This window comes from Ranitomeya imitator, chromosome 5 (assembly GCF_032444005.1).
Source record: "Ranitomeya imitator isolate aRanImi1 chromosome 5, aRanImi1.pri, whole genome shotgun sequence".
NCBI classification, from domain to species: Eukaryota; Metazoa; Chordata; class Amphibia; order Anura; family Dendrobatidae; genus Ranitomeya; species Ranitomeya imitator.
Window position 1 is genome coordinate 576,513,577 of NC_091286.1, and position 19,725 is coordinate 576,533,301.

The 19,725-nt window shown below is 47.1% G+C and overlaps 1 protein-coding gene across 1 annotated transcript in view; it reads right to left on the reverse strand.

Moving 5' to 3' along the window:
* Positions 1 to 19,725, reverse strand: part of LOC138680763 (uncharacterized) — a 179,805-nt gene that overhangs the window by 145,468 nt on the left and 14,612 nt on the right. The window contains exon 2 of the mRNA XM_069768028.1: positions 12,792 to 13,632. Coding sequence (XP_069624129.1) covers positions 12,792 to 13,632 — 841 coding nt within the window. The remainder of the gene's footprint in view (positions 1 to 12,791; positions 13,633 to 19,725) is intronic.

Genomic DNA, 19,725 nt, shown 5'->3' on the forward strand with positions numbered 1-19,725 from the left:
GTCTGGCATTTTTTTAAACAACATCCAATTGATCAGCGCAAAGTCATCTGTCAAAAATGTTCTACTTCCTTAAGCAGAGGTCAGAATCTGAAAAGTCTCAATACTAGTTGCATGCATAGACATTTAACCACCATGCATTTGAAAGCTTGGACTAACTACCAAACGTCCCTTAAGGTTGTTGCACCCTCGGCCAATGAAGCTAGTCATCAACGCAACATCCCTTCCGGCAGTGTAGGACCACCATTTAGCGCACCACCTGCTGTATCTGTGCAGGTATCTTTGCCAGGCCAAAGCAGTCAGGGTCAGGGAATCACCAGTTTCGTAGTAGGAAACACTGCATCTAGGGCACCGGCGGCAACAATACCATCTCCCACCGTCTCTCAGTCTGCCATGTCCACCGGCACCCCCGCTAGTTCCACGATCTCCAGCTCTCCAGTCCAGCTCACCCTACATGAGACTATGGTTAGAAAAAGGAAATACTTAGCCTCGCATCCGCGTACACAGGGTTTGAACGCCCACATAGCTAGACTAATCTCGTTAGAGATGATGCCCTACCGGTTAGTTGAAAGCGAAGCTTTCAAAGACCTGATGGACTACGCTGTACCACGCTACGAGCTACCCAGTCGACACTTTTTTTCCAGAAAAGCCATCCCAGCCCTCCACCAGCATGTTAAAGAGCGCATCGTCCATGCACTCAGGCAATCTGTGAGCACAAAGGTGCACCTGACAACAGATGCATGGACCAGTAGGCATGGCCAGGGACGTTACGTGTCCATCACGGCACACTGGGTAAATGTGGTGGATTCAGGGTCCACAGGGGACAGCAAGTTTGGGACAGTTCTGCCTAGCCCACGGTCTAGTAAACAGTTGTCTGTAGCCGTTCGCACCCCCTCCTCCTCCTCCTCCTCGTCCTCCTGCAGAAGCAAGAGCTCGTCCACAGACCGCAGTCGCACAAACACTCCATCCGCACCTGCCACTGTTGCACACCAGGTCTCCCATTATGGGGCAGCTACTGGCATACGTCAGCAGGCTGTATTGGCTATGAAGTGTTTGGGCGACAATAGACACACCGCGGAAGTTCTGTCCGAGTTCTTGCAGCAAGAAACGCAGTCGTGGCTGGGCACTGTAGATCTTGAGGCAGGCAAGGTAGTGAGTGATAACGGAAGGAATTTCATGGCTGCCATCTCCCTTTCCCAACTGAAACACATTCCTTGCCTGGCTCACACCTTAAACCTGGTGGTGCAGTGCTTCCTGAAAAGTTATCCGGGGTTATCCGACCTGCTCCTCAAAGTGCGTGGACTTTGCGCACATATCCGCCGTTCGCCTGTACACTCCAGCCGTATGCAGACCTATCAGCGTTCTTTGAACCTTCCCCAGCATCGCCTAATCATAGACGTTGCAACAAGGTGGAACTCAACACTGCACATGCTTCAGAGACTGTGCGAACAGAGGCGGGCTGTTATGTTTTTGTGGGAGGATACACATACACGGGCAGGCAGTAGGATGGCAGACATGGAGTTGTCAGGTGTGCAGTGGTCGAAGATTCAAGACATGTGTCAAGTCCTTCAGTGTTTTGAGGAATGCACACGGCTGGTTAGTGCAGACAACGCCATAATAAGCATGAGCATCCCCCTAATGCGTCTGCTGATGCAAAGTTTGACGCACATAAAGGATCAGGCGTCTGCACCAGAGGAAGAGGAAAGCCTTGATGACAGTCAGCGATTGTCTGGTCAGGGCAGTGTACATGACGAGGTACCGGGCGAAGAGGAGGTGGAGGATGAGGAGGATGATGGGGATGAGTATATTTTTAATGAGGAAGCTTTCCCGGGGGCACGGGAAATTGGTGGCGTGGCAAGGCCGGGTTCTGGTTTTTTGAGGGACACAAGTGACGTAGATTTGCCTGCAACTGCCCCTCAACCAAGCACAACCGCAGATTTGACAACGGGAACTTTGGCCCACATGGCGGATTATGCCTTGCGTATCCTCAAAAGGGACACACGCATTACAAAAATGATGAACGATGACGATTACTGGTTGGCCTGCCTCCTTGATCCTCGCTATAAAGGCAAATTGCAAAATATTATGCCACATGAGAACTTGGAACTAATATTAGCAACAAAACAATCAACTCTTGTTGACCGTTTGCTTCTGGCATTCCCTGCACACAGCGCCCGTGATCGTTCTCACACGAGCTCCAGGGGCCAGCAGACCAGAGGTGTTAGAGGGGCAGAAATCAGAAGTGGCGTTGGCCAGAGGGGTTTTCTGACCAGGTTGTGGAGTGATTTTTCTATGACCGCAGACAGGACAGGTACTGCAGCATCAATTCAAAGTGACAGGAGACAACATTTGTCCAGTATGGTTACAAACTATTTTTCATCCCTTATCGACGTTCTCCCTCAACCGTCATTCCCATTTGATTACTGGGCATCCAAATTAGACACCTGGCCAGAATTGGCAGAATATGCATTGCAGGAGCTTGCTTGCCCGGCAGCTAGTGTCCTATCAGAAAGAGTATTCAGTGCTGCAGGTTCAATACTAACAGAAAAAAGGACTCGTCTGGCTACCCAAAATGTAGATGATCTAACCTTCATTAAAATGAACCACAACTGGATTTCAAAATCTTTTGCCCCACCCTGCCCGGCTGACACCTAGCTTTCCTATGAAAAGGTCTTGCCTGTGGACTATTCTGAATGACTTTTCCAATCTCGTAATTTTCTTCACCTGATTGTCCAGCATACGACATGTTTCCACCTCACGAAATGGCCAAACTCCCCACACGGGGCCGTGCTATCGCCACTTTGCGCTTGGACCCTTGAGAGTGCTGTTTGTCTGAAGAGGTGGGTGTGGCCGCTTTTGGTCGACGGCACTGCCACTGGGTCCCTCATAGTACAATAAAGTGTCTCTGGCGGTGGTGGTGCGCACCCAACGTCAGACACACCGTTGTAATATGAGGGGCCCTGTGCCTGTAACGCCGGCCACAAGACAGTTCCCCCCCCCAGCTCAAACAGTGCTCTACCACTAGCAAAATTATCTCTCACAGCTTCACCAATGTGTAGTCTAGGCGCTGACATCCTTCAATGCCTGGCACTGACAATACCATTGTTTTGACATTTTTGTTATGTTAGGCCTTCGAAGCCTGTCTGCGGTCCCTTCTTTCTACAACTACTACACTGACCAGGCCACTGCTGGCCGTGTTACCCTGGAACCAATTTAAAAGTGCCTACAGTCAGCCCAATTTTGTTATGTTAGGCCTTCGAAGACTGTCTGCCGTCACTCCTTCCACTAGACTTCCACTGACCATACACTGCTGCCCATGTACCCCTGGAACCAATTTAAAGTGCCTACAGCCAGCCCAATTTTGTTATGTTAGGCCTTGGAAGCCTGTCTGCGGTCACTCCTTCCACTAGACTTCCACTGACCAGACCACTGCTGCCCGTGTACCCCTGGAACCAATTTAAAAGTGCCTACAGCCAGCCCAAGTTTGTTATGTTAGGCCTTGGAAGCCTGTCTGCGGTCACTCCTTCCACTAGGCCTCCACTGACCACACCACTGCTGTCCGTGTACCCCTGGAACCAATTTAAAATTGCCTACAGCCATGTGTTATTATTTTAGGCCTTCGATGCCTGTCTGCGGTCACTCCTTCCACTAGGCCTCCACTGACCACACCACTGCTGTCCGTGTACCCCTGGAACCAATTTAAAATTGCCTACAGCCAGCCCAATTTTTTTATTTTAGGCCTTCGATGCCTGTCTGCGGTCCATTCTTTCAACTACTACTACACTGACCAGGTCACTGCTGCCCGTGTACCCCTGGAACCAATTTAAAATTGCCTACAGCCATGTGTTATTATTTTAGGCCTTCGATGCCTGTCTGCGGTCACTCCTTCCACTAGGCCTCCACTGACCACACCACTGCTGCCCGTGTACCCCTGGAACCAATTTAAAATTGCCTACAGCCAGCCCAATTTTTTTATTTTAGGCCTTCGATGCCTGTCTGCGGTCCATTCTTTCAACTACTACTACACTGACCAGGTCACTGCTGCCCGTGTACCCCTGGAACCAATTTAAAATTGCCTACAGCCATGTGTTATTATTTTAGGCCTTCGATGCCTGTCTGCGGTCACTCCTTCCACTAGGCCTCCACTGACCACACCACTGCTGTCCGTGTACCCCTGGAACCAATTTAAAATTGCCTACAGCCATGTGTTTTTATTTTAGGCCTTCGATGCCTGTCTGCGGTCCATTCTTTCAACTACTACTACACTGACCAGGGCACTGCTGGCCGTGTTACCCTGGAACCAATTTAAAAGTGCCTACAGTCAGCCCAATTTTGTTATGTTAGGCCTTGGAAGCCTGTCTGCGGTCACTCCTTCCACTAGGCCTCCACTGACCACACCACTGCTGTCCGTGTACCCCTGGAACCAATTTAAAATTGCCTACAGCCATGTGTTATTATGTTAGGCCTTCGATGCCTGTCTGCGGTCACTCCTTCCACTAGGCCTCCACTGACCACACCACTGCTGTCCGTGTACCCCTGGAACCAATTTAAAATTGCCTACAGCCATGTGTTTTTATTTTAGGCCTTCGATGCCTGTCTGCGGTCCATTCTTTCAACTACTACTACACTGACCAGGGCACTGCTGGCCGTGTACCCCTGGAACCAACATCAGAAAATATAAAAATAAGTATTTTGCTTATAAAAAAGAAAATACTGGTGAGATATCAAATGCAGACATTTTAACATTAAAAACAAACACACAACTAAAATCTGGTACAGTACTAAAAATGGCCACCAGCTACAATTACTTTCTCCTGCAAGTAGTTAACTGAAAGTTTTTTTAAATTGAAAACACACATATGGCATCCACCGAGTGTTGTCCTGTCGCGTCTTCTTTATATTATTGCCGAGAAGATGCAAAATAATGAAAATAATAAAATCATTAATTACCAAAATAATAGAGAAAGTCAACACCACATTGCAAATAAACATTCATTCCAAATAAAGAAGCAGGGCGCGTCCGAGGGTGAGTATATACCTAATAAGAATCTAATCACCCTCGGACGCGCAATGCTTATTTCCAACAGCCTTCCTTCCTAAGAATCAGCCCTTCCGTCGTGTAGAGAGACGTTGTGTTACACTCCAAGGTGTTCCCCAGGTTGCCTTTCCTGAGCTTCGATCTTCCGGCTCTCGTTTAGTAGTTCTTGGAAACTACACTGCATTAGGCCTTCAAATTGGGTATGGGGTGTAGAGAGAGGGTGTGTTACACTCCAAGGTGTTCCCCAGGTTGCCTTTCCTGAGCTTCGATATTCCGGCTCTCGTTTAGTAGTTATCGGAAACTACGCTGCATTAGGCCTACAAATTGGGTATGGGGTGTAGAGAGAGGGTGTGTTACACTCCAAGGTGTTCCCCAGGTTGCCTTTCCTGAGCTTCGATATTCCGGCTCTCGTTTAGTAGTTGTCGGAAACTACGCTGCATTAGGCCTACAAATTGGGTATGGGGTGTAGAGAGAGGGTTTGTTACACTCCAAGGTGTTCCCCAGGTTGCCTTTCCTGAGCTTCGATCTTCCGGCTCTCGTTTAGTAGTTGTTGGAAACTACGCTGCATTAGGCCTTCAAATTGGGTATGGGGTGTAGCGAGAGGGTGTGTTACACTCCAAGGTGTTCCCCAGGTTGCCTTTCCTGAGCTTCGATCTTCCGGCTCTCGTTTAGTAGTTCTTGGAAACTACACTGCATTAGACCTTCAAATTGGGTATGGGGTGTAGAGAGAGGGTGTGTTACACTCTAAGGTGTTCCCCAGGTTTCCTTGCCATTGCTTCGGTCTTCCGACTCTCGTTTAGTAGTTGTAGAAAAGTACACTGCATTAGGCCATACAAAATGGGTATGGGGTGGAGAGAGATGGTGTGTTACACTCCAAGGTGTTCCCCAGGTTGCCTTTCCTGAGCTTCTATCTTCAGGCTCTCATTAAATTGTGGTTAAATGGAACAACTGCATTTGGCGTACTAGTTGGTTTGGGGCCTACTATCGGTGTCTGCCACTCCTTGCTGTTCTCCTCCACTGAACAAAGCTGTGCCGCCTGTTTACTACGGTTGCCAATTTTGAACTGCATTTCGACTACTTACTGATTTGGCCCTACTCTCTGTGTCAGCCTCTCATTCCAGTTGTCCTCCACTGCAATGCCCCCTGGTTATTCCTGTGTTACCAATTTTGAACTGCATTTAGCCCACTTTCTTCTTTGGGCCTATATCTGTGTTTCCACTTCATCGTGCCCATTGCCCAGCCAGTGATAGATGAGTCTGCTGGTACATTGACCCATAACGCAACATTCCCCGTGCACGCTACACAACAACATTGTGACCCTGCTGAAAGTCAGGTTGCTCTTCCCGCATACCATACCACCTTACACGGGGACAAAGAGGAAGGTGCAGATGAAAGTGCAGGTTCCTTCATCAGGTGGGGGGAGGAATACTAGTTGGCGACGTCACTGGCACAGGGCCTCTCATAGTACGCAAAAGTGTTGCTGCCGGTGGGAGGCGCCCCCGCCGTGCAAACACACCGCTGTACTTTGAGGGGCCCTGTGCCAGTGCCAATGCCAACGAGTGGGCCCCCCCTGCTTGCTCAGGTTCACAGCACTTGCAAAGTTGAAATACTTACCTCTCCCTGCTCCACTGCCGTGACGTGGTCCAGATTTCCTGGGCCCACTAATTACTTGAACCAGCCCTACCCCCCACAACTTTAGCCAAATGACCCCCAATTTCAAATGCCTTCCAATTATTATAAGGTAAATTACGCTTGACAAGCTTCATTAAGAAGAATGGATGGTTTTGACATTAAAATGGGCACTCTAGGTGTTTTCCTGGCCCCCACTCACTGCCGACTATGCTGCCCCATTGACTTGCATTGGGTTTCGTGTTTCGGTCGATCCCGACTTTACGTCATAATCGGCCGATTTCACTCGACCCGACTTTGGACATAGTCGGGTTTCGCAAAACCCGGCTCGACTCTAAAAAGGTCAAGGTCGCTCAACTCTAGTAAACACAGTCATGACAGGGTGCAGGGATAACACACACACAGTGATGTCATAGTATAGGGATAATATATACTGTGGTGTAACAGTATAAGGATAATAAGCACAGTACAGGACTAATAGACACAATGATGACGCAGAACGGAGATAAGACACAGAGTCTCAATAAAGAAATAACAGGCACAGTGATGTGACCGTACAGAGATAGTACACACAGTGATGTCACAGCACAGGGATCATAGACAGGATGATATAAAAAAAACAGGTATAATACACATAGTAATGTCACCTGTAAAAGAAGGGTCTCTGCATTACAGGCAGACAGTTGTACAGTGTGAATTTACCTGATGTTTTGCTGTATGGGAAGATCATGTTGGTGGTTCCTGGCCTCTGCCTCTCTGCTTCACTTTTGTGGCGCCTTCTGGCGCCTTATTCAGATCCTGTCCTCTCTGCTTTTCTTTTTGCTCGATCTGCTATCTCTTCCTTCCTCACCTGCTGAATGCACTGTTTCAATCTTGCCTATTTTTTCTTTCCCCTGCCGCCATGCTGAACAGGCTTCGTCCCTTCTGCTGATTAGCTACTCTCGTCCTGCCATCACTCACAGTCATTGGAGAGAGGGATCCCAGATGACTGTCCCCAAGGGCTCTCAATGTGACTTCAGTGCTGCAGACATTAGCAGACACCAGGAGCAGCAGCGAAGACCCAGTACTGGACCTGGGGAGGTGGATTAATGCACATTTTGTTTTTTATAACCAAGTACAGCCGGGGACAAGGGATTTCCAAAACCCCTTTAAGTGTCCTAAAATTGGATTTCCAGCATACACATGACTGGTATAGTCCTCATTTTGCAGCACAATTTTCCTCCCTGAATGCTGCAGCCATTGCTGATAGCTGAATTTCACTAACATGTTAATCTTATGCAACCTAAAAAAGCATCACATCGGCTTATAGACCCTCACTGCCTGCCAGCGGGCGTCATTTTGGCAATGTGATTATTTTACTGCTTATTTTGCTATTTTGAATTTTTAAACCAGCTTAACAGTTTCTCTATTGTCCCCTATCAAATCTTCAGGTGTCTTTACAGGTACAATAATTTTCTGTAAGTAAGATCTAGATTAATAGATGCAAAACATTCTCAGCGTTGTCCTCAATGCAGCCGGATACAATTATCACACCCGCTGTGCCAGTCATATAATACCAGTTACTCCAAACAAATCCCGGGCATCGTGCAGAGGTCTGTTTGCATAATCTGAAATGCGCAGGCTAAAAATATCTATGGTACTCTGAAGAGTATAGCTCCAGGTGATGTGTACAGACAAATATAGATCTGGGATGTTCTCGCACAATGTGCAGGGACTCACCGTGAGATGAACCAGAGTGGGACAAATGGGGATAAGAAGGTCATATTCTGCCACAGATCACATTTCAATATTGGACAAGGAATAATACCTAATATCAACCCAAAATACTACCATGAAGGCCACCTGATCCACCTGATGACCATATAAAGATTTTGAGTAAGGCCGGCGTAACACTAGAGAGTTTTATGGACGTATGAGAGGCGCAAAAACTACGCATAGCACACGGACCAATGATTCTCTATGGGGCAGCTTCTATCTGGCGTATATTTCGCAGCCGTACTTTACGGCCGTAGAAAATCGCAGCATGCTGCGTTTGTCAGCGTACTGCGCAAAAAATCTGCCAATGCAAGTCTATGGGTGCGAGAAAAATACGGATTACACACGGACCAGCAGTGTGACTTGCGAAAAATATGCCAGACATCTCCAGGTGACAGGAAATGTGCCAAGCCCTTAATCAGGAAGCTCAGACATGCTAATTAGCTGAAAAAGCCAGACAGACATCCCTTAAGTCTGCTGCATGCCTCCACGGCGTTGCAAGCAGCATGATAAACATAATCAATGTGGATATGCTCCTGGTCCTGGTCCAAAAAAGGCCCGAAATTTGGGACCAACGTGATTCCAACTACGCTAACCGGGCAAGGAAAGAGGCTGCTTGGAGGAGCATCTGTGGGATCCTTTTTCCAGATTATGAGCAGCGGCCACATGAGGGACAGAGGCAAATAAGTAGGTACACTCATGTTTCTCAATTAATGAATATTGTAAACTGCAGTAAGAACAATATTTTGACACTATTATTTTTTGTCTTATTCTGAATTTGTATGTATATTGCACCATTTATTTCAGGGGTGTCAAACTGCATTCCTCGAGGGCCGCAAACCATGCGTGTTTTCAAGATTTCCTTAGCTTTGCACAAGGTGCTGTAATCATTATGTGTGTAGGTGATTAAATTATCACCTGTGCAGTACAAGGAAATCCTGAAAACATGACCTGGTTGCAGCCCTCGAGGAATGCAGTTTGACACCCCAGATTTATTTAATGGTGCTGGACATGAGAAAGGGGTTATGTACAGCATTTATTGATGTAGCTTACAGTAAGCAAATTTACAATGAAAGCATGGAATAGAGGGGAGAGGACCCTGTCCTTGTGTACTTACATTCTATGGTGTTACCCTTTTATGGTATTGTGCTATTTGTGTGTTAAATTTGAATATTGAATATATTTATTAAGAAATGCAGCTTACTAGGGCATACTACAATCTGGGAAATCTCAGACACCTTGTGGTGCCACTGTGCACAATGGCCTTATACATTATTTTCTTCTCTGTCATTGCAGTGGAAGATGTTATGAGATGTTGGCGCAGCATTCGGGACCAGTACCGGAGAGAAAGGCAGCAGCGTTCCAGAAGTGGGTCATCTGCTCCGGCAAAAAGAAAGTATATATATTTTGACCGGCTGTCCTTTCTGGATCCCAGTATGGATCTCAGACCGTAAGTACAAACCTCACACCACATTACACATATGTTTGGAATGCTCATAGATGATTTCTCAAATTAAAATTTTAAATTTTCACAACGGAACACAATCCAATCTCACTGAGAGGGAGACAGCAGGGTCCGAATCGGAGCCATTGATTGATCCTGTTGGGGAAGGAGAAGAGGTGGCTGGCCCATCTACGGCTCATACCATGTTCATCCCTCCAGATCCATCTTCGGCTGCCCCTCATGGTCAACATCCACCTGGGACAGATGATGCAGCCCCACCCACAGATGCACCAGCTTCAGGGATGGCTGAAGATCCTGGCCACAGCACCAGCCCCACTGTTCCGCTGTAGGCCTCCCCACAGACTGCTGTGACCTAATGCCGTGGCCGCAGAAGGAGAGAACTAATGGAAACCCGAAGGAATGTGGACACTGGTGTCTTAAATTATTTGGCCAGGGCTGCTCAGGATGATGGTGAGGAGGCATTTTCTTGAAGCCTGGCCCGGTATCTCCATACCATACCCCGTGAGGTGAGGCTACGTGTGAGAGGGTGCTTTCAAATCTTTCTTGATGCATGCAACCCCCCAAATAGCCCTTATGATTTGTTTCAGTACATTGAAAGGTGGCAGCTGTCAACATGTAATGTCCTGAGTATGCCAACAAATCAACCAGTGCATGCTCAAGAGGGATCTGAAGCACCTCCTCCACGTATGCCTACACCTCAACCCTTTCCCCAACATAACCCCTCCAATGCCTACACCTCAACCTCAACCCTTTCCCCAAAATAACCAACCAATGCCTACACTGTACCAAATGGCACCCTTCCAGCAACATTACCAATATGGCAACTGTCACGATATGGTATGAAATATCATATAAGTAGCTTCTCTTGCTCAAAGCTGTGGGCTAACAAGCCCCCCTTCCCTTTCACTCAGCCAAGAGCTGCTTTGCCAATGTACTGGGGGGAGTTTTATGGCCGAAAGGTATTTACGACTAGACTCAAATCTTCCTCTAGCAGATAACTGTTTAGAAGTGTCTAGAAGTTTCCAGAAATCCATGGAAGTTCTTTGTTTAGTTTTTGTAAGATATTATGCAAACCGTTTACGGTAAGAACACGAAAATATATATTCTTATTCTCCCTCGGTGGATCTGCCCATCCCTCGATACACCGGCTTCTAACTCCGTCTGGTAAAGAAGTAGGGATTTCTCTGTAAATATGTATCCCAGATAGGACATATTTGATCTCATTAGAATGCTCACGTTAATCCGAGATGAATGCTGGGTTTGCTATGACTATGACATGTTTTGTAGCTAAGTTATAGAAAGTCGATAAATTTAAGGTTGCAGTACTTGATATGGAAATTTGGGTTGGATAAATCTACCCGTGTGTGCTGCGGCCGCTCCCAATTATTATTTTCGAGCCCTTAAGAAAGAATGAGTCTGACAAGTGGTGACAGCTTGACATTCAATCAAAGACTGAGTATTTATTTCCTGATACATAGTTTTTATAATAACATATAGAAAGGAGTGGTTGGGGCGGTTAGTTAATTAACATACAATTCAATTATTGGTTATCTGATATATATGGAATATTGTGATTAATGCACATATGACTGCTGATTATGCAACTAAAATGAAGTTCTCTGCATCTGGGACAAAGTTGAGACAACTCATCAGCACTTAATACATATGGAGTTCTTCTGCTTTTTGGGTGGAAAACACCAAACAGTCTGTCTGGCTTATATTAGTTTATGTCAGCCATTTTAAGCAATTGATTATAGTGTATATAGATATATTTGCGTTTATATGAGTATATATGATTATAGAGGAGTATACATGCAAGTGAGATCTACATGATATAAATATTTCTATCACAAGCCCCCCTTAGATATCACTTGCCCTAAGCCTAGCCTCCTGTCCCAAAGCGCTGCAACTCTTTTGTGCTGCCGGCGAACTGAAGCAAACCTAGTGCCTACGCCCTACACCATACAGACTTTTGCAATGGGCGATCAGGAGATCTGTCCCTAAACGGGGGTAGAAACATGCATGGTCTCATATTGGCGACTCTGTTCGATCAGTTCCACATATTCGTCGTCTTCAGGATTGGAGGAGCCATCAGGTGGGTGAATCTGAATTCGGATAGGTTCATCCAGGAGGAGATGCGGCATCAGGTTTGTTGTTTCCTTGACTGTCTTTTCCATCATCAGGATCATTCTGGCTTAGGCGTATCTTCTGGTACGGGAGCCTTCTTGCAGTGCGATGCGTGGATCCAAGTGGGCCTTCCCTCTAGTTTCACAGAGGTTGGTGTCGTCAGCTGCACTTGGAAGGGACCGTCAAATCTGGGGTCGAACGTTCTCCTCACAAACTTCTTCACCAACAACCAGTCTCCTGGTTTCAGGGAGTGTGAACCGGGTACCGATCCTGGATCTGGTAATGAAGAGAAAACTCGAAAATACATGTTAGCAAGTTTCTTGGTGAGTTCAATTACATAAGCAGACAAAGTATCATATTGCATTGTCAACTGCTGAGGGAAGAATACCCCTAACCGAGGGCTGGACCCAAACAGAATCTCATGAGGTGACAGCTTTTCTGGGCCCCGGGGAGTGTGCCTGCCACTAAACAGTGCGATGGGGAGTGTTTCATGCCATGGTTTACGTGTCTCTTGGGTAATTTTTAACATCCTGTTTTTGAGTGTCCCATTCAGTCTTTCTACTTTCCCGCTACTCTGGGGGTGGTAGGGAGTGTGTAGGCCTAAGTCTGACTCTACTGCTGACCAGATCTCCCTTGTGAGGTTTGCTGTGAATGCGGGCCCCTGATCACTCTCTATTCTGGGACCCCGTATCTGCACACGATCTCTGAGAGTAGCTTCTTTGCAGTAGTCTTTGCTGACTGATTGCTCACTGGGAAAGCTTCTGGCCATCCTGAAAACACGTCCACGACAACAAGGGCATATTCGAATCCTCCACTTGGCGGCATCTGGATGTGTTCTATCTGGATCCTATGGAAGGGGTACAGCGGTCTGGCAAGATGATGTGTGGGAACTTTCTCCATTCTTCCAGGGTTGCATTTGCCGCAGGTCAGACAGCTGCTAGTGAACTTGGCTGTTAGGGTGGAGATCCCTGGAGCGAACCAGTAAGCACCAATCAGATCATTCATCTGTGTCTTTGATCTGTGCGTGGGCCCATGTGCCCACTGGACCACCATAAGGTACATGCTTTGGGGTAAACAGGGTTTGGAGTCCATTGAGTATACCCTTCCTTCTTGATGTGTTGCACCCTTCCGCATCCAATTCTCCTTCTCCTCCTTTGGGGCTTGTTCTTGCAACTTCTTGAATAGATCCCAAGACGTCATCTCATCTGGTGTCTTGTCCTCAGTTGCCACGTAGTAGCCGTCCGGCTCTACGACCTCTCCCATTTCTCCATAGTGTCTTCCTTTGGCAGCTTCTTTGGCTGCCATATCCGCCATGTTGTTGCCCCGTGCCTCTACTGTGTTCAGTTTTCCATGTGCTTTGACCTTCAGTACTACCACCATTTTTGGGAGTTGGAGTGCGCTCAGTAGGTCTTTAATAGCTCCATGATGCTTTACGGTTGTTCCGCTTGCTGTGATGAAGTCTCTTGCAGCCCAGATGGGTCCGAAGTCGTGTGCTATGCCATGCGAATACCTTGAATCGGTGTAAATGTTCGCAGTTTTGCCTTCTGCAATCTGGCAAGCCTTCGTCAGCGCTATCAGTTCTGCTTCCTGGGCTGACAGGCTAGGTGGCAGACTCCTGGACCTGTTATGAACAGGTAATTCAGAACCACAATGGACATTGAAGTTCAGAGCACACAAAGTGACCTGACAATTACCAAAAACAAAGGACGAGCTCTGAGACGTGGGAACTCTGCTGACCGCAATCCCTGATCCTAACACACCACACTAGAGGTAGCCGTGGATTGCGCCTAACGCTCCCTATGCAACTCAGCACAGCCTGAGAAACTAACTAGCCCTGAAGATAGAAAAATAAGCCTACCTTGCCTCAGAGAAATTCCCCAAAGGAAAAGGCAGCCCCCCCACATATAATGACTGTGAGTAAGATGAAAATACAAACACAGAGATTAAATAGATTTAGCAAAGTAAGGCCCGACTTACTGAATAGACCGAGGATAGGAAAGATAGCTTTGCGGTCAACACAAAAACCTACAAACAACCACACAGAGGGGCAAAAAGACCCTCCGCACCGACTAACGGTACGGAGGTGCTCCCTCTGCGTCTCAGAGCTTCCAGCAAGCAAGAAAAACCAATATAGCAAGCTGGACAGAAAAAATAGCAAACAAAAATAACACAAGCGAAACTTAGCTTATGCAGGAAAGACAGGCCACAGGAACGATCCAGGAGGAAGCAAGACCAATACTAGAACATTAACTGGAGGCCAGGATCAAACCACCAGGTGGAGTTAAATAGAGCAGCACCTAACGACTTAACCTCATCACCTAAGGAAGGAAACTCAGAAGCCGCAGTACCACTCTCATCCACCAAAGGAAGCTCATAGACAGAACCAGCCGAAGTACCACTCTCGACCACAGGAGGGAGCTTGGCCACAGAATTCACAACAGTACCCCCCCCTTGAGGAGGGGTCACCGAACCCTCACCAGAGCCCCCAGGCCGACCAGGATGAGCCACATGAAAGGCACGAACCAGATCGGCAGCATGGACATCAGAGGCAAAGACCCAGGAATTATCTTCCTGACCATAACCTTTCCACTTAACCAGATACTGGAGTTTCCGTCTCGAAACACGAGAATCCAAAATCTTCTCCACTATATACTCCAATTCCCCTTCAACCAAAACCGGAGCAGGAGGATCAATAGATGGAACCACAGGTGCCACGTATCTCCGCAACAATGACCTATGGAACACGAATTAGTTTCTCGTATAGACCAGCTTGCTGCTAGAGTACAGGGTATTTCTGATTACATTGTTCAGACTCCTGCTTTAGAACCGAAGATACCTGTTATGACCTGGTGGTTAGGAGCACCCGGAATGACCTGATAGTTAAACCTCATACAGGATGAGCTCTGGGATGTGGGAGCTCTGCTGACCGCAAGCCCTAATCCTATCACACACACTAAAAATAGCTGTGGAGCGCTCCTGACGCTCCCTAGGCGCCTCGTCACAGCCTAAGATCTAGCTAGCCCTAGAGATAGAAAATTAAGCCTACCTTGCCTCAGAAAAATTCCCCAAAGGCAAACGAAGCCCCCCACATATATTGACTGTGAGTAAAGATGGAAGTCACAAACGCAGAGATGAAACAGGTTTCAGCAAAGGGAGGCCAGACTTACTAAATAGACAGAGGATAGGAAAGGTAACTTTGCGATCAGCACGAAAACCTACAAAAGACCACGCAGAGTGTGCAAAAAAGACCTCCGCACCGACTCACGGTGCGGAGGGGCCACTCTGCATCCCAGAGCTTCCAGCTAGCAAGGCAAAATCATGATAACCAGCTGGACAAGAAAACAATGAACAAATAATGACTATCAGGAACTTAGCTTCTGCAGGAGAAGGCAGGTCACCAGAGAGATCCAGGAGCGAACTGAACCAATGCAAAAACATTGACAGCTGGCATGGAGTAACGATCTGAGAGGAGTTAAATAGAGCAGCCAACCAAAGGATAACCCACGTCACCTGTGTAAGGAACCTCAGAAGCAGCAGCTTCACTCATAGCCACCAGAGGGAGCCCATAGACAGAACTCGCCGAAGTACCATTCACGACCACAGGAGGGAGTTTGACAACAGAATTCACAACAGTACCCCCCCTTGAGGAGGGGTCACCGAACCCTCACCAGAGCCCCCAGGCCGACCAGGATGAGCCACATGAAAGGCACGAACAAGATCGGCAGCATGAACATCAGAGGCAAAAACCCAGGAATTATCTTCCTGACCATAACCCTTCCACTTGACCAGGTACTGGAGTTTCCGTCTCGAAACACGAGAATCCAAAATCTTCTCCACTATATACTCCAATTCCCCTTCAACCAAAACCGGAGCAGGAGGATCAATAGATGGAACCACAGGTGCCACGTATCTCCGCAACAATGACCTATGGAACACGTTATGGATGGAAAAAGAAGCAGGAAGAGTCAAACGAAAAGACACAGGATTAAGAACCTCAGAAATCCTATATGGACCAATGAAACGAGGCTTAAATTTAGGAGAGGAAACCTTCATAGGAATATAACGAGATGACAACCAAACCAAATCCCCAACACGAAGTCGGGGACCCACACAGCGCCTGCGGTTAGCGAAACGTTGAGCCTTCTCCTGGGACAAAGTCAGATTGTCCACTACATGAGTCCAAATCTGCTGCAACCTATCCACCACAGTATCCACACCAGGACAGTCCGAAGACTCAACCTGCCCTGAAGAGAAACGAGGGTGGAACCCAGAATTGCAGAAAAACGGCGAAACCAAAGTAGCCGAGCTGGCCCGATTATTAAGGGCAAACTCAGCCAAAGGCAAAAAGGACACCCAATCATCCTGATCAGCAGAAACAAAACATCTCAGATATGTTTCCAAGGTCTGATTGGTTCGTTCAGTCTGGCCATTTGTCTGAGGATGGAAAGCCGAGGAAAAAGACAAATCAATGCCCATCCTAGCACAAAAGGCTCGCCAAAACCTCGAAACAAACTGGGAACCTCTGTCAGAAACGATGTTCTCTGGAATGCCATGTAAACGAACCACATGCTGGAAAAACAACGGCACCAAATCAGAGGAGGAAGGCAATTTAGACAAGGGCACCAAATGGACCATCTTAGAGAAGCGATCACAAACCACCCAAATGACCGACATTCTTTGAGAGACGGGGAGATCCGAAATAAAATCCATAGAGATATGTGTCCAAGGCCTCTTCGGGACCGGCAAGGGCAAAAGCAACCCACTGGCACGAGAACAGCAGGGCTTAGCCCGAGCACAAATCCCACAGGACTGCACAAAAGAACGCACATCCCGCGACAGAGACGGCCACCAAAAGGATCTAGCCACCAAATCTCTGGTACCAAAGATTCCAGGATGACCAGCCAACACCGAACAATGAACCTCAGAGATAACTTTATTCGTCCACCTATCAGGGACAAACAGTTTCACCGCTGGGCAATGGTCAGGTCTATTAGCCTGAAATTTTTGCAGCACCCGCCGCAAATCAGGGGAGATGGCAGACAAAATGACCCCCTCTTTGAGAATACCCGCCGGCTCAGGCAAACCCGGAGAATCGGGCACAAAACTCCTAGACAGAGCATCCACCTTCACATTTTTAGAGCCCGGAAGGTAGGAAACCACAAAGTCAAAACGGGAGAAAAACAGCGACCAACGAGCCTGTCTAGGATTCAACCATTTGGCAGACTCGAGATAAGTCAAGTTTTTGTGATCAGTCAAGACCACCACGCGATGCTTAGCTCCTTCAAGCCAATGACGCCACTCCTCGAATGCCCACTTCATGGCTAGCAACTCTCGATTGCCAACATCATAATTTCGCTCAGCAGGCGAAAATTTCCTGGAAAAGAAGGCGCATGGTTTCATCACCGAGCAATCAGAACTTCTCTGCGACAAAACGGCCCCTGCTCCAATTTCGGAAGCATCAACCTCGACCTGGAACGGAAGCGAAACATCTGGTTGGCACAACACAGGGGCAGAAGAAAAACGACGCTTCAACTCCTGAAAAGCTTCCACAGCAGCAGAAGACCAATTGACCACATCAGCACCCTTCTTGGTTAAATCAGTCAATGGTTTAGCAATGCTAGAAAAATTAGCGATGAAGCGACGATAAAAATTAGCAAAGCCCAGGAACTTCTGCAGACTCTTCAGAGATGTTGGCTGAGTCCAATCATAAATGGCCTGAACTTTAACAGGGTCCATCTCGATAGTAGGAGAAAAAATGAACCCCAAAAATGAAATCTTCTGAACACCAAAGAGACACTTTGACCCCTTCACAAACAAAGAATTAGCACGCAGGACCTGGAACACCATTCTGACCTGCTTCACATGAGACTCCCAATCATCCGAGAAGACCAAAATATCATCCAAGTATACAATCAGGAATTTATCCAGGTACTCTCGGAAGATGTTATGCATAAAGGACTGAAACACAGATGGAGCATTAGAAAGTCCGAATGGCATAACCAGGTACTCAAAATGGCCTTCAGGCGTATTAAATGCTGTTTTCCATTCATCGCCCCGTTTAATACGCACAAGATTATACGCACCACGAAGATCTATCTTGGTGAACCAACTAGCCCCCTTAATCCGAGCAAACAAATCAGACAGCAGCGGCAAGGGGTACTGAAATTTGACCGTAATTTTATTTAGAAGGTGGTAATCAATACAAGGTCTCAGCGAACCATCCTTCTTGGCCACAAAAAAGAACCTCGCTCCCAATGGCGACGATGACGGGCGAATATGACCCTTCTCCAAAGACTCCTTCACGTAACTCCGCATAGCGACGTGCTCAGGTACAGATAAATTAAACAGTCGACCCTTAGGAAACTTACTACCAGGAATCAAATCGATAGCACATTCACAATCCCTATGCGGAGGTAGGGCATTGGACTTGGGCTCATCGAATACATCCCGGTAATCAGACAAGAACTCTGGGACCTCAGAAGGGGTGGATGATGAGATAGACAGAGATGGAACATCACCATGTACCCCCTGACAACCCCAGCTGGACACAGACATTGATTTCCAATCTAATACTGGGTTATGGACTTGTAGCCATGGCAACCCCAACACGACCACATCATGCAGATTATGCAACACCAGAAAGCGAATATCCTCCTGGTGCGCAGGAGCCATGCACATGGTCAGCTGGGTCCAATACTGAGGCTTATTCTTGGCCAAAGGCGTAGCATCAATTCCTCTCAATGGAATAGGACACTGCAAGGGCTCCAAGACAAACCCACAGCGCCTAGCAAACTCCAAGTCCATCAAATTCAGGGCAGCGCCTGAATCCACAAATGCCATGACAGAATAGGAAGACAAAGAGCAGATCAAAGTAACGGACAAAAGAAATTTCGACTGTACCGTACCAATGGTGGCAGACCTAGCGAACCACTTAGTGCGCTTAGGACAATCGGAGATAGCATGAGTGGAATCACCACAGTAGAAACACAGCCCATTCTGACGTCTGTGTTCTTGCCTTTCAGCTCTGGTCAAAGTCCTATCGCACTGCATAGGCTCAGGTTCATGCTCAGATAATACCGCCAAATGGTGCACAGATTTACGTTCGCACAAGCGTCGACCGATCTGAATGGCCAAAGACATAGACTCATTCAGACCAGCAGGCATAGGAAATCCCACCATGACATCCTTAAGGGTTTCAGAGAGACCCTTTCTGAAAATAGCTGCCAGCGCACATTCATTCCATTGAGTGAGCACGGACCACTTTCTAAACTTCTGACAATAAATCTCTATCTCATTCTGACCCTGACACAGAGCCAGCAAATTTTTCTCCGCCTGATCCACTGAATTAGGTTCGTCGTACAGCAATCCGAGCGCCAGAAAAAACGCATCAATATTACATAATGCAGGATCTCCTGGCGCAAGGGAAAATGCCCAGTCTTGAGGGTTGCCACGTAATAAAGAAATAATGATCTTAACTTATAACCACAGAGAAAAATGGAGTTCCATACACATATATAAAAATAGTAAACTTTATTGAAAACATATGAAAAAACATACAACAATATAAATGAAGAAAGGACAGAAAACCCAGTGGGAAACAAATAAAGCCTCGGCACAAAAATATCGGTACAAAGTATGTACTGCTAAGAAATAATTATATGGCACTCAATGAGTCAATAATTATATAGTAATTATATGGCACTCAATAAGTCAG